Source organism: Phocoena sinus, chromosome 19, assembly GCF_008692025.1.
Source record: "Phocoena sinus isolate mPhoSin1 chromosome 19, mPhoSin1.pri, whole genome shotgun sequence".
Lineage (NCBI taxonomy): Eukaryota > Metazoa > Chordata > Mammalia > Artiodactyla > Phocoenidae > Phocoena > Phocoena sinus.
In genome coordinates, this window is record NC_045781.1 from 5,619,043 (window position 1) to 5,631,588 (window position 12,546).

The 12,546-nt window shown below is 52.6% G+C and overlaps 1 protein-coding gene across 4 annotated transcripts; it reads left to right on the top strand.

The window, feature by feature from the left end:
- The first annotated feature begins 2,181 nt into the window (after nt 1-2,181).
- Nucleotides 2,182-10,635, top strand: SIGLEC10 (sialic acid binding Ig like lectin 10). 4 transcript variants are annotated; one of them, XM_032612702.1, is made up of 13 exons: nt 2,182-2,308; nt 3,111-3,283; nt 4,121-4,245; nt 4,323-4,703; nt 4,851-5,135; nt 5,457-5,504; nt 5,594-5,857; nt 7,015-7,062; nt 7,179-7,436; nt 7,519-7,803; nt 8,123-8,216; nt 8,316-8,463; nt 9,862-10,635. In XM_032612702.1, exons 3-13 carry the CDS (start codon nt 4,209-4,211, stop codon nt 10,126-10,128), a joined length of 2,115 nt encoding a protein of 704 aa, XP_032468593.1. In that variant the 5' UTR covers nt 2,182-2,308; nt 3,111-3,283; nt 4,121-4,208; the 3' UTR covers nt 10,129-10,635. The 4 variants fall into 4 exon arrangements, with proteins under 4 accessions (XP_032468593.1, XP_032468591.1, XP_032468594.1 ...); XM_032612700.1 differs by lacking the exons at nt 2,182-2,308; nt 3,111-3,283 and adding an exon at nt 3,879-4,017; XM_032612704.1 differs by lacking the exons at nt 2,182-2,308; nt 3,111-3,283 and adding an exon at nt 4,009-4,027.
- Nucleotides 10,636-12,546: the final 1,911 nt, after the last annotated feature.

The window sequence follows — 12,546 nt, forward strand, 5'->3', positions numbered from 1 at the left end:
GCTTGGGGCTTCCGTGCCCTCTCTTTGGGGGGGTGCACCACTCTCCCCAAATCTTCACATGTTCTACAACCTGGAAACTCTCTGAACCCCATACTTTTGGTTTTTATGGAGGCTTCATTGCATAAGCAGGTCTGATTAAATCATTGGCCATGGGCGACTGACTCAGCCTCTAGCCCCTCACCCCTTCTGGGAGGTCAGGGATTGGACTGAAATTTCCTACCTTCTAATCACATGGTTCATTCCCCTGGCAACTAGCCCCCATCCTTATGTGCTTTCCAAAAGTCACCTCATTAACAAAAACTCAGGTGTGGTGGAAAGGGGTTTGTTATGAATAGCAAGACGCTCATTTCTGGCTCTGAAGTGTTTTCAGGAACTGAGGACGAGAGACCAATATTAGAACAAAAGATACTCCCATTGCTCTTATCACTCAGGAAATTCCAAGGGTTTTGGGTGCTGTGAGCCAGGAACCATGAGCAAAGACCAAAGCATATACTTACTATAAATCACAATTTCACGTGTAGCGTGCATTTTTAAAGGCGTGGATGAAATAGGACATCTAGGGGGAGTGATCCTGATGCATTCTAAGATTTAGGAGTCAAGGGCAGAGGTGGAACCATTAAAGATGAAGACGAGTGTCTAGAAAGGTAGAAGGAAAACCAAGGAAGTAATGGTGTCCTCTGTACGCTATGGGCAGCCCGACTCCGGCAGGTACCTTCGACATGGCAGTTCTAGGTGACCGGGGAAGCCAGACTGAAGTGTTTCAAGAAGGAAGGGGTGGGGCTTCCCTGGTAGCGCAGTGGTTAAGAATCCGCCTGCCAGTACAGGGGACACGGGTTCCAGCCCTGGTCCGGGAAGATCCCACATGCCGCGTGCCGTGGACCAGCCGGAGAAAGAGGATTTCACCACCCAGGGTCAGAAGGGAAGGGGTAAGGAACTGAAGTAGCACTGACAGATGGGGTCAGAGGACCAAGACAACTGATAGTTGCAAGGCAAATTTTATTATGCTACAGTTGCAAATTATATAGACTAGAAAAAGGGAGGTTACCAGATGGTGGTTTACATTATCTACAGACTATCTCGGCTTCAAGGTTAACTTCCCTGGGAGAAAACCCATAAACCCAGAATCATCAAAAATAACCTGCACATGCAGGGGGAAGACAGCTTTGCTTGTCTCATTTTACATTCTTTCTGATCTCTGGGCCCTGGTGATTTATCTCCCATGGAATGGAACAAGGAGGGGAACAAGTAGGCACAGTCCCTTCGAGCGGCCGCGGCATGCCTGGCACGTCCGTAGCCTGCTCTCAAGGCTGACTGCTTCCCACAGCCGCGGAGCAGCTAAGCCCGTGCGCCGCAACTAGTGAGCCTGTGCGCCGCAACTACTGAGCCCGCATGCCACGACTACTGAAGCCCGCGTGCCTAGCGCCTGTGCTCTGCAACAGGAAGCCACCGCAATGAGAAGCCCATGCAACGCAACAAAGAGTAGCCCCCGCTCGCCGCAACTAGAGAAAGCCCGTGTGCAAGCGAAGACCGAGTGCAGCCAAAAAATAAACAAATAAATTTATAAAAAGAAAAAAGAAGGAAGGGGTGGTGACTGAGCACACCAAATGCTGCTAAGCAGGCAGCATCCAAATGAGATGAGAACAGAAATTACCCATGGGTTTTAGCCATTTGAGATCTTTGGTGACCCTGACAAGAAGAGGTTGAGGGATGTAGGGATGGAGGCAAGATTGGACTCGGGTGAGCAGGGTGGACAGTAAACAAAGGGCAGTTCCTGTGACCTGAAGAACCTTTCCTGTGAAGAGAAGAGCGAACCCTCAGGGTTTCCGGGAACGCAGAGGAGGGGAGCTGATGGTCTCAGGACCACCTCCAGGAACCTTTTGGCAGCTGCCTCCAGAAGGGGATGGGTTGGTCCACAAGTGGGGTTACTGGCTCCACTCTGTTTCCACCTCTCCCTGGCCGCTTGGCTATAGATACGAAGCTGCCCAACCGACCTCGCCTGGTACAGGAGACCTCCTCGCCTCCACGTCTCAGGGGTCAGCTCTGAGCTTTGAAGGCATATCTCACCCTGAGGGTGGCCCACATTCGTCGGTGGGGCGTATGAGACCTCTGGGTTGGCCTGGAGGAGCTGGGGAGTCACGGATTGGTATCCTTCAGCCCCAGGGTAGCAGACGGTCCTCTCTCCCTTTTCTGTCTGATGGAGTAGCGTGGAATAGTGTGGAGAAACCCACAGAAGGCCTGAGACGTTGCCACTGTCCTGGTTCCCACTCCCATTAGCCCCATGGAGGCATGGAGACGCTCCAAGGCAGAGGTGAGGCTGGATCTAAGCTTTGGGGGTGGGGAACCTCAGTTCTCAGCTCCTTCAGGGCAAGCCCTCAGCAGGACCCAGGCATCCTTCCCTCCCTCTCACTCCTCCCTCTGAGAGGCTCTTCCTCTGTGAACTTGACAGAAGGAAGGGTGTGATGTCCCTGGATGCAAGGGCTCCCCTGGGAGAAGGGAAACTGCTTCCCCCAGAGAAAGCCTAGGTTGGGCAGTGGGGACCCGGGAGCAGAGTGAATAGGAGGGGGGATGTTATGGGTTGAATTGCACTCCCTCTGCCCCCAAGTTCATATGTTGAAGTTTTAACCCCCAGTATCTCAGAATGTATATTTGTAGATAGAGTCTTTAAAGAGGTAATTCAGTTGAAATGAGGTCATAGGGCAGAGTCCCAGTCCAGTATGACTGGTGTCCTTGTGAAGAACACACGTACACACAAGGAAGACCAGGTGAAAACTGGAGGAGAAGACGGCCATCTCCAAGCCAAGGAAAGAGACCTCAGAAGAAACAAACCCTGCTGACACGTTGATCTTGAACTTGTAGCCTCCAGAACTGTGAGGAAATACATTTCTGTTGTTTAAGCCACTCATTCTGTGCTCTTTTATTATGGCAGCCTGAGTGTCTAATAGAGTGGATTCGAGGACAGGGATAGTTATGTGTCACTTCCTCTGGGAAGCCCCTCTTGACTTTGCCAGGAAGTAGTGACCACCCTTTCCCCAGGGCCCAGCGTGAATATCTGTCCCAGCATGTGGGGGGCAGGGCTTTTATGAACACTTCAGTGCTCTTCTGTTTCTAAGGATCTTCGTTTACCAAGCTGGGTTCCCTTGAGGTCAGACACTGTCTCATTTACCTATGCGCGTCCGCCTCCACCATATACAGCATGACACCTGCCACACACAAGCTTCCAGAGCATGGAGGTCACATAGGCAAACACAGTGTCTCCACGTGACCAAAACAGAGTCATTTCAAGGTGAGGGGAACAACAGTCCACATCTGGGGGAGTTTACCTGACTCACTCCACAGATCCCATGCCCCTTACGTTGCCTAAGTCTCCCACCATCAGCATCGCCCCTGGGTGTCTGTGTTCTTATCACAGCAGGTGTTACAAATGTGTGTCTTCCAACTGTGTGACAGAAGGGGAGACTGGGAAGCAGACAAAGACCTTGGGGTGGGTGCTCCTGGGGGACCAGGAGTCAGTGAGCCCATCAGGGAGGGTGAAGGGGTAGAGGGACTGAGACCAGCCTACGGTTGCCAGATTTAGCCAATAAAAATGCAAAGTGCCCAGTTAAAGTTGAATTTCAGATCTCAACAACGAATGATTTTAGTAGAAGTATGTCACATGCAATCTCTGGGACATACTTATACTAAAACAATTCATTTTTCGTCAAGCCAGTTTTAACCGGGCATCCTGCCTTTTATCTGGCAAGACTAACCCTGCACTCCCACTCCCACCCTCTGCCCCAGAAATCCACCCTGCCCAGCACCCATCACCATCACCAGAGGCCCCTGTAAGAAGGGCTTACTGGAGACTTTCACTTCTGCTTCCCTAACGGCTCAGGGTCCAGCGGGAGAGTCCCCGGCCTCCACCCACCCAAAGCCAGGCCCCAAGTCTAGACACATGTCCTCCAGTCCCTCCCCCAGAGGTGACGCGGGAAGGTGACCAGCTCAGGGAGCCCAAACGCCAGGCGAGCCCCCCGGGAAAGAGTGAGCTCAAGTGGGTGACGTGGGGGTGGGGAGAGTCCAGAAAAGGAAAATGAGTCGTGTGGGTCTCAGCATCAGAAGCTCATTTCACGCATCAATCCACCAGGGCTCAGCTTCCGCCTTCTGCCCTCACCCAGTGCAAGTCACAGCGTCTGGGGAATGAGCGTGTCCCAGGGCAGGTCCAAGTGCCTGAGATGCTCTTGCCACTGCTCTTAGCCGTGCTGTGGGCCGGTGAGTGAACGAGGTGGGGGGCCAGGAGGGGCCCGGGACTGGGGGTGCAGCCTGAGCCTCTCTCTGTCTCCCCATAGGGTCATGGGCTCAGAATCCAGCTTTCCAGCTGCAGGTGCAGGAGTTGGTGAGGGTGCAGGAAGGCCTGTGCGTGGTCGTGCCCTGCACCGTCTCCTATCCCGTAGGAGGTTGGGTTTCCTCCACCCCAGCTTACGGCTTCTGGTTCAAAGACCCGACCGCCACAGACAGTGGTCTGCCAGTGGCCACAAACAAGCCGGATCGAGACGTGCAAACACACACCCGAGGCCGATTCCAGCTCCTTGGCGATCCCAGACAGAATTGCTCTTTGCTCATCAGAGACGTACACATGGAGGACAGTGCATTGTACTTCTTTCGGTTGGAGAGAGGCCATTACGTGCGATATAATTTCGTGGAATACAAGTTCCGTCTGGAGGTGACAGGTACGGAACTGGCTCGAGCTGGAATGGGGTGGGACCCCCCTCCCCCCTTCTCATACCGGGGAGGGGCTATGGGGAACGGACCGTGGGGGACCCCCGGCAGTACCCCCATCAGGGTCTAGCATCCCACCCTCTCTCCCTCCATCCCAGCCCTGACTCAGAAGCCAGAGATCTACGTCCCAGAGACTCTGAAGCCTGGGCACCAGGTGACGCTCATCTGTATGTTTCACCGGACCTTTGAGGAATGTCCGGCCCCTACTCTCTCCTGGAGGGGGGCCACCGTCTCCTCCCACGAGGCCAGACCAAGAACTTCCTACCTCTCAGCCCTCACCTTCACACCCAGACCCCAGGACCACGGCACTAAGCTCACCTGTCGGGTGGACGTCTCCAGAAAGGGACTGAGCACAGAGAACACCGTCCTACTGAGCGTGGCCTGTGAGTTTGGTGGTGGGAAGGACATCGGGGTGCGCAAACAGGCACGGGGGATGCGGAGGTGGAGAGAGGCAGCCGGGCAATGGTGGTCAGCTCTCTGCGGATTCGTGGGTAGGAAGGCGTGGAGTCTAGCGACGCTTGCCTCGGCCCAGGGAGCGGGAATGGGGATGCCGTCTGGACCTGTGTCCATAAGCGCATCTTTGGCACTCATTTGTCACTTGTCTTCCCGGAGGAAAGTCACACTTTCTTCTCCCCGAGGGGGTTCTCTCTGGCGGTGGGGAATCTCTCATTCCTCCCCAAAGCCAGCTCCCAATCCTGTTACAGATGCCCCCAAAGACATGGTGATCAGCGTTTCCCAGACCGATGTATCAGGTACTGAGGGCCACTTGGGGGTGTCAGGAGGGCGGGGGAGTGGTGTTCCCCCTTGCAGTCCTTCTCTTGCGCGCTCTCTCTCTCTGCAGCCCTGGAGCCGCAGGGAAACAGCCCCCATCTGGAAGTCCAGAAAGGCCAGTTCCTGCGGCTACTCTGTACAGCTGACAGCGTGCCGCTTGCCACACTGAGCTGGGCCCTGCAAGACAGAATCCTCTCTTGGTCCCACCCCTCGGGCTCCAGAACCCTGGAGCTGGTGCTGTCCCGGGTGAAGGCTGAGGATGCGGGTCGCTACACCTGCCGAGCTGAGAACGGGCTTGGCTCTCAGAGCCGCAGCCTGGAACTCTCCGTGCAGTGTGAGTGTGACCAGCAGGGGCCTGGTTTGGGGGGGGGGGGGGGGGTGGGACGGGGAGGAGGGAGGGGGCTGAGGGCAGGGTCCCAGAGCTCTAAGGTGACCCGGAACCCCAGGCCTATGGGGCTAGGGATTCTGCTTCCAGCTCCGACTGCGGTGGGCGCGGGGGCGGGGGATTTCCCCACGCCACCGAGCAATTCTCCAGCATCAGTGATATGTGCTACAATTCAACTCAATTCTGACGCTATCTACCCGGAGACAGCGTCAGATCCCACAGGTTAAGGGATCAGTTTCTGGAAAGTGGCCCCGCCCCCGCTTCGGCCACCAATCACAAGTCCAGGTTGTCACCTGTGCTTCTGACCGGCGATAGATTGGAGGTTCCCATGACCTCCTCCTTGGGTTCAATTAATTTGCTAGAGCTGCTCAGAGAAATATTTTACTCACTAGATGACCGGTTTATTATAAAAGAATATAACTCAGGAACAGCCAGATGGAAGCGATGCATAGGGCAAGGTATGGGGAAGGAGCATCTAACTTCCATGCCCTCTTCCTGGGCACAACACTCCCCAAATCTCCAAGTGTTCACCAACCTGGAAGCTCTCCCAGCCCCATTTGAGGGAGGGCGCGTGTTATGGAGTCCTCATTACATAGGCACGATTGATTAAATCATTGGCCATTGGCGATTGAACTCAATCTCCAGTCCCCTTTCCCTTCCTCAGAGGTCGGGGGGGGGGGGGGGGGGGGGTGGGACTGAAAGTTCTAACCCTCTAATCCGTGGTTGGTTCCCCTGGCAACAAGCCGTCATTCTCGGGCGCTTCTAAAAGTGACTTCATTAACATAAACTCAGGAGTGGTGGAAAGGGGTTTGTTATAAATAACGAGGCACATTTATCACGCTTACCTAGCATTCAGGAAATCCAAGAGTTTCAGAAGCTCTGTGCCCGGAATGGGAACAAAGATCAAATACCTATTTCTGTTATAAATCACAATATCTTAGGGACCTGCCCTTCTTACCAGTCTATTCCCTTGGGTCATTCATCTGACACTCAGTGGGTGATTCAACCTCCCTCCGCCTCCCAGCCCTTCACCCCTAGGGACGTTCACTTTGCCCAGAAGGAAACCCCTGGCTTGTTTAGAGTCAAGTACCCTGTCTCTGTTTCAGATGCCCCAGAGAACGTGAAAGTGATGGTCTCCCAAGGAAATAGGACAGGTAGGAAAGGGGATCAGAGGAACCAAACTGGGAGCGTCCCAGACGTCTGGAATGTCAGCAGGAAGAGGGTCCCTGTGCCCTCAGCTGTTCATCCATCCTGACTGTTCCCTCTCTAGTCCTGGAAAACTTCAGAAATGGCACATCTCTTCCGGTCCTGGAAGGCCAAAGCCTGCGTCTGCTCTGTGTCGCTCACAGCAACCCCCCAGCCAGGCTGAGCTGGGCCCGAGGGGGACAGACTCTGAGCCCCTCCCAGCCCTCAGATCCTGGGGTCCTGGATCTGCCTCAGATACAAACAGAGCATGAAGGAGAATTCACCTGCCGAGCTCAGAACCCTCTGGGCTCCCAGATCACGTCTCTGAGCCTCTCGGTGGTCTGTGAGTGCGGGGACCCCTGGGGGCAGGACACCTGGGCCCACGTGAGGGGAGAGGCACCGCTGACTCTCCTCCCTCTGTACAGACCCCCCGCAGCTGCTGGGACCCTCCTGCTCCCAGGAGGAGGAGGGTCAGCACTGCGACTGTTCCTCCCGAGCCCAGCCGGCCCCCTCCCTGCGCTGGCGGCTGGGGGAGGGGCTGCTGGAGGGGAATTTCAGCAACGCCTCCTTCAAGGTCACCTCCAGCTCGGCTGGGCCCTGGGTCAACAGCTCCCTGAGCCTCCGCGAGGGGCTCAGCTCTGGCCTCAGACTCGGCTGCGAGGCCCTGAACGTCCACGGGGTCCAGAGCGCCACTGTCCTGCTGCTGCCAGGTCAGGGGCCAACTGGACGCCCCCTGGAGGCGGGGGCTGAGAGCGACAGCGACAGGGTCCTGTGGGTGGGTCAGGAGCTGGGGAGCGGGGACACGGGGGCGCCTGTGGCTGGGGATGCGGAGGGGGAAATTAAATCGGAGAGCCTGACGCTTGGGCCTGGGGTGTAGCGGTTTCCAAGAAGTCGATGGGAAGGGGCTCTAGGTAAAAACCTCTGGAAAAACCACTAGGCTCCGGAAGCCTGAGCGCCTAGTGGCGGGTGGACGTGAGGACCCACGGGGATGGGAAGGGCTCAGAGATGGCTGACCGTTTCCTCGTGCAGATGAGAAGGGATTCGCCTCCAAAGCGTTCTCCGGCGGAATATTTCTAGGAATTGGCCTCATGACCCTCCTTTTCCTCTGCTTCATCCTGATCGTGTGAGTTAGCAGGACCAGCGATGGAGGGAGCGTGGGATCTGGGGCCCGTGGAGAGGGGGGCGGGGCCCGGGCGCACACCAAGGCGGGGTGTTCCCGCAGCGTGAGGGCTCTGAGGAAGAAGTGGACCCAAGCAGAGGTTCCGGCCCCGGTCCCGGCCCCGGCCCCAGGAGAGACTCCGAGGTCCAGGGTCTCACGGAGGAGCACGCTCCTGGATTACATCAACGTGGTCCCTAAAACTGGCCCCCTGGTGAGTGGTCCCAACCAGCTGTCTCTTCTTCCCCTCCTCTGACTCCTGTATACCCTCCTCCCCAGCCCCGCCCTCACCCTTTGCCCGAGAGACATCGCAGTGGAAAAGGCCCGGGTGCTGGATTCAAGTCCTGATTCTGGCACTTAACCTCTATGAGACCTTGACCAAATCCCTCCCTCCACTGAGCCTCTATTGCTTCCTCCTTGAGAGTCGGTTTGAGGATTACAACACATGTTATTGCCTAACAGGTAGCAGCTATTCCATTATTACTACTACCAAGAACATTACTAAGTAAAATTAATGATGTCACCGATGATTAATATCACTGAGAGACGGTATGTCCTAGTGATGATTAAGGGTAGGGCTCTGAAGCCAGCCTGCTTGGGTTCCTGTCCACTTTCTTCACTGTGTGTTCTGGGATGAGTCACTTAACTTTTCTGTGCCTCGATTTCTTTAACTGTAAAATGGGGATAATAGTAGTGCCGACCACGTAGGCTCACTCTGGGTATTCAATATGCACATTTTCTACTTGTAAAGCATTTAGAACGGTACCAGGCACCTAGTAAGTGTTGGGTAAATGCCGGATCTTTTCAGGAGAGAACATCTGTATGCGGATGATTCCAGAATTTACATCTCCCAGACTCATCCCTGAACTCTAGACTCATAGCCAACTATCTAGGCAGCATCTCCACGTGGATGTCTAATAGGCCTCTCAAACTTAGCCTGTCCAAAACCAAACTCATGACTAAACACCACTTAAAACCCTTCTCCTCCATCCTCTGCATCTCAGCAAATAGCACCACATTTGCCCAGCTGCTCAAGCCTAAAGACTTCAAGCCATTTCTTACTCCTCTCTTTTTTATCGCCCCCACAATCCACCCATCTGCAAATCTCCTCCCAAATCCATCCAAACCACTTCTCCCCCCTCGGTTGGATAGAGCTTAGGGACGAAGGAAAAAAAAAGTGAAAAATGCCGATTTCAGATGGTCACATACACAGGATTCCGTGTATGTAACACTCTCAAATGATAAGATTGTAGAGATAGAGGACAGGTTAGTAGTTGCGAGGGGTTCGGGATGGGAGGATGATGAGAAGGACAGCAGGAGGGAGATGTTTGTGATGATGGAGCAGTTCGGTGTCTTGTGGTGATGGTTACACCAATGTATCTGCATTAGTTTGCTAGGGCGGCCACAGCAGAGAACCACAGGCTGGGAGGCTTAACCACAGACTTGTCTTTATTGTTTGTTCCTGTCACGAGATGGAAGGCGAGCTCAGCGAAGGCAGGGTCTTTGTTCTACTGCCTGATGTAACCCCAGTTCCTCAATCGGTGCCTAGCACGTGGTAGGGGCTCGAGTATTTGTTGAATGAATGAATGAAGGATGGTCATTTTTCCCTTAGGCTCAGAAACAGAAAACCAAACCAAGCAGTCCTTCCTGGGCCACTGATCCAGATGCTCACCCCCCGGAACCCAGAAAGAACCAGAAGGAGCTCTATCTTGTTTCCCACAATTGTCCAGGACCCAAATCATCCACTCAAGCCCCAGAATCGGAGAACAACCAGGAGGAGACCCATTATGCTGTCCTCAACTTCCCAGGCCTCAGACCGTGGAACACCCAGAGGCCCAAGGATACTCACCCAGAGTATGCTGAAATCCAGTTCCACTGAGCGTCTGTCTGCTGGGTTGGAGGACTTGGATCCAGGCCGGGGAGAAAGGCAGAACAATTGGGAAGAGGAGAACAGAGTGTATAGTCTGTCTGTCTTTCTGTCTCCCTCTCTCTCTCATTTCATCGTCCAAGGATGGGATGATCCCATCCCAGATCCTAGCATTTTGGAACAGCCTGACGAATGTCTCTAGAGCGGCCTTCTCCAAATACACTATTCTAAGCAAGGTAAAGCTTTTCCTCTGACACACCTAGGTACCACCCTGGCTGAATACTCACAGTCTGTTTCTCAGCGGTGGGAGGACCTTTAAAGGTGGTCAAGCGCTCATCTTTGCTAACCTCACGGGTCAAGTCTGGGCGGCTGCCTAGTTTGCTGCCGCCTGTGAGCCGAGAGTGTGTTTTACATTTTAAATGGTTAAGGGGAAAATCAAAAGAAGGATGCTTTATGATGCATGGAAATGACTTGAGATTCAAATTTCAGTGTCCACGAATAAAACTTTATTGGAATGCAGCCATGCCCATTTTGTTCTGTGTCGCCTATAGCTGATTCCAGGCAGAGTGGAGCCGTTGCCCTGCTAAGCCTAAGATAGCTAGCCTTCGGCTTAGGAAAAGTTTGTGGAATTTTCATGTGATGTAAACTCACCCGCTTATTTGTACAGAAGAGCTAACAGAAGCGGAGGTCCAGAGAGAGTTCAAGAGTAGCCAAGGTGACACTGACTAGCTCTGTGACTAGATGGAAGGTTTCTAGGGTGAGGACTTGCAGGGCGAGGAGACTTGAGTGGCAGTTTAATAGTAAGAGGGAGGAAATTAATATTTTTGAATACCTGCTATGTATCACATTGTGAGCCAACTGTGGTGTAAAATTTAAGAGTATCTCCATTGGGAAGATATCAGAGACTCAGAGAGGTGAATTAACTTATCGAAAGACACACAGGAGAAATCGGCAGTATCAGGGGTCCCACCCATGGCTGACTCCAAAACCGCTGCTCTCCCCACTTTTTCATAACCCCTCCTGAAGTGGCGCTCTTGAGTGAAAAGGACTCAAAACTCAGGGCAGAATGTGAGGATGGTCAATCATCTCAGATATAAAGAGAGGCTTGCTGGTCACCTCATCTCAGCAGGAAGTAGTGGTCAGGCTGTGTCCATGAAGCTGGCCTCTGTTGATCTTTCTTTTCCTTTCTAAGACCATGGTGGGGGGGGGGGGTGGAGGGGATGTCTTTACTCCTTAGAAGGATAAATGCAATTAGATAAAGAGGGAACGAAAAGAAAGAAAAAGATTTTGAGTTGGAATTTTCCAAGGGTTCCTTTATACAGATATTATCTCTATTATATAGTTGGGCAAACTGAGTCACGAAAAGGTTACAGACACATCCAAAGCCACAGGATGAGTAAGATTTGATTCCAGAGCCCAGGCTCTTGGTCATGACCTTATATTGCCCTCTTGGTGGCTTGTTGAGCAGAGGGGACCTGATAAGGAGGGGTGGCAGGTGCAGTATATGGAAAGGACAAACGACTTGCACTTGTGTCCAGATTCTACTACTTACTAATCAGAATAAGTACAGGCAAGTGACTTTCTCTCTCTGAGCCTCGATTTCCCCATGTATTAAAATGAAGGTAACGCCCTTACTTGGAAGGTTTGTTATAATGATTGAATAAGAGAGTACAGATGAGGGGGGTGGGGCAGTATAGGGGTAGGGGATGAAGAGGTACAAACTCTTAGGTATAAAATAAGCTACAAGTACATATTGTACAACACAGGGAATATAGCCAACATTTTACAATAACTATAGGTGGAACATAACCTTAAAAACTTTTTAATTGTGTATCACTCTATTGTACACCTGTAATTTATGTAATATTGTACATCAACTATACTTCAATAAAAACATGTTTTTTAAGAAAAAGAACACAGATGAAGGCACTTTATAAACTGTAAACTGTTACCCAGACTTTAAGTACGATGATCTGAGTATCAAGTACGATGAGTTATGTATGGTGGGTGCCCTTCTTTGATTCGGAAGAATAGAGAAAGTTATCACCTTACATTTGTTTAATGGCAACTATAGTGTTTAAAATTTTCTCGGCTTGTGTAAGGTATCAACTGACTAGCCCAGTTGGCTGAGCCGTGGAGCTCCAGTCTGCAGGCGGGATGCAAATAGCTTTGGAGAAGAAGGTAGCAAAAAAGAGCGCTGTGCTCACTGTGTCCTAAGTGCTCTCTGTTTTTCCTCCATAGTCACCCCCGGAGCCCGGATTTGGTAGTTACTGCATATGATGATATGGTAAGGAGGCCCACGCTGACATGTTTTGCCTCCTAACTGTGCCAGTGCCTCTGTGTACTGAATAAAATAAAAAACCGAACTAGCTGCAAGCACTGAAGTTGGCCACCAGAAGCCAGTATACCCAGAGTAATTGAATTACTCAT

Coding starts and splice junctions, on each gene's coding strand:
- SIGLEC10 (XM_032612702.1), top strand. CDS start 4,209: ATGCTCTTGCCACTGCTCTTAGCCGTGCTGTGGGCCG. Junction 4,246..4,322: donor CTTAGCCGTGCTGTGGGCCG/GTGAGTGAACGA, acceptor GTCTCCCCATAG/GGTCATGGGCTCAGAATCCA. Junction 5,858..7,014: donor CCTGGAACTCTCCGTGCAGT/GTGAGTGTGACC, acceptor TCTCTGTTTCAG/ATGCCCCAGAGAACGTGAAA.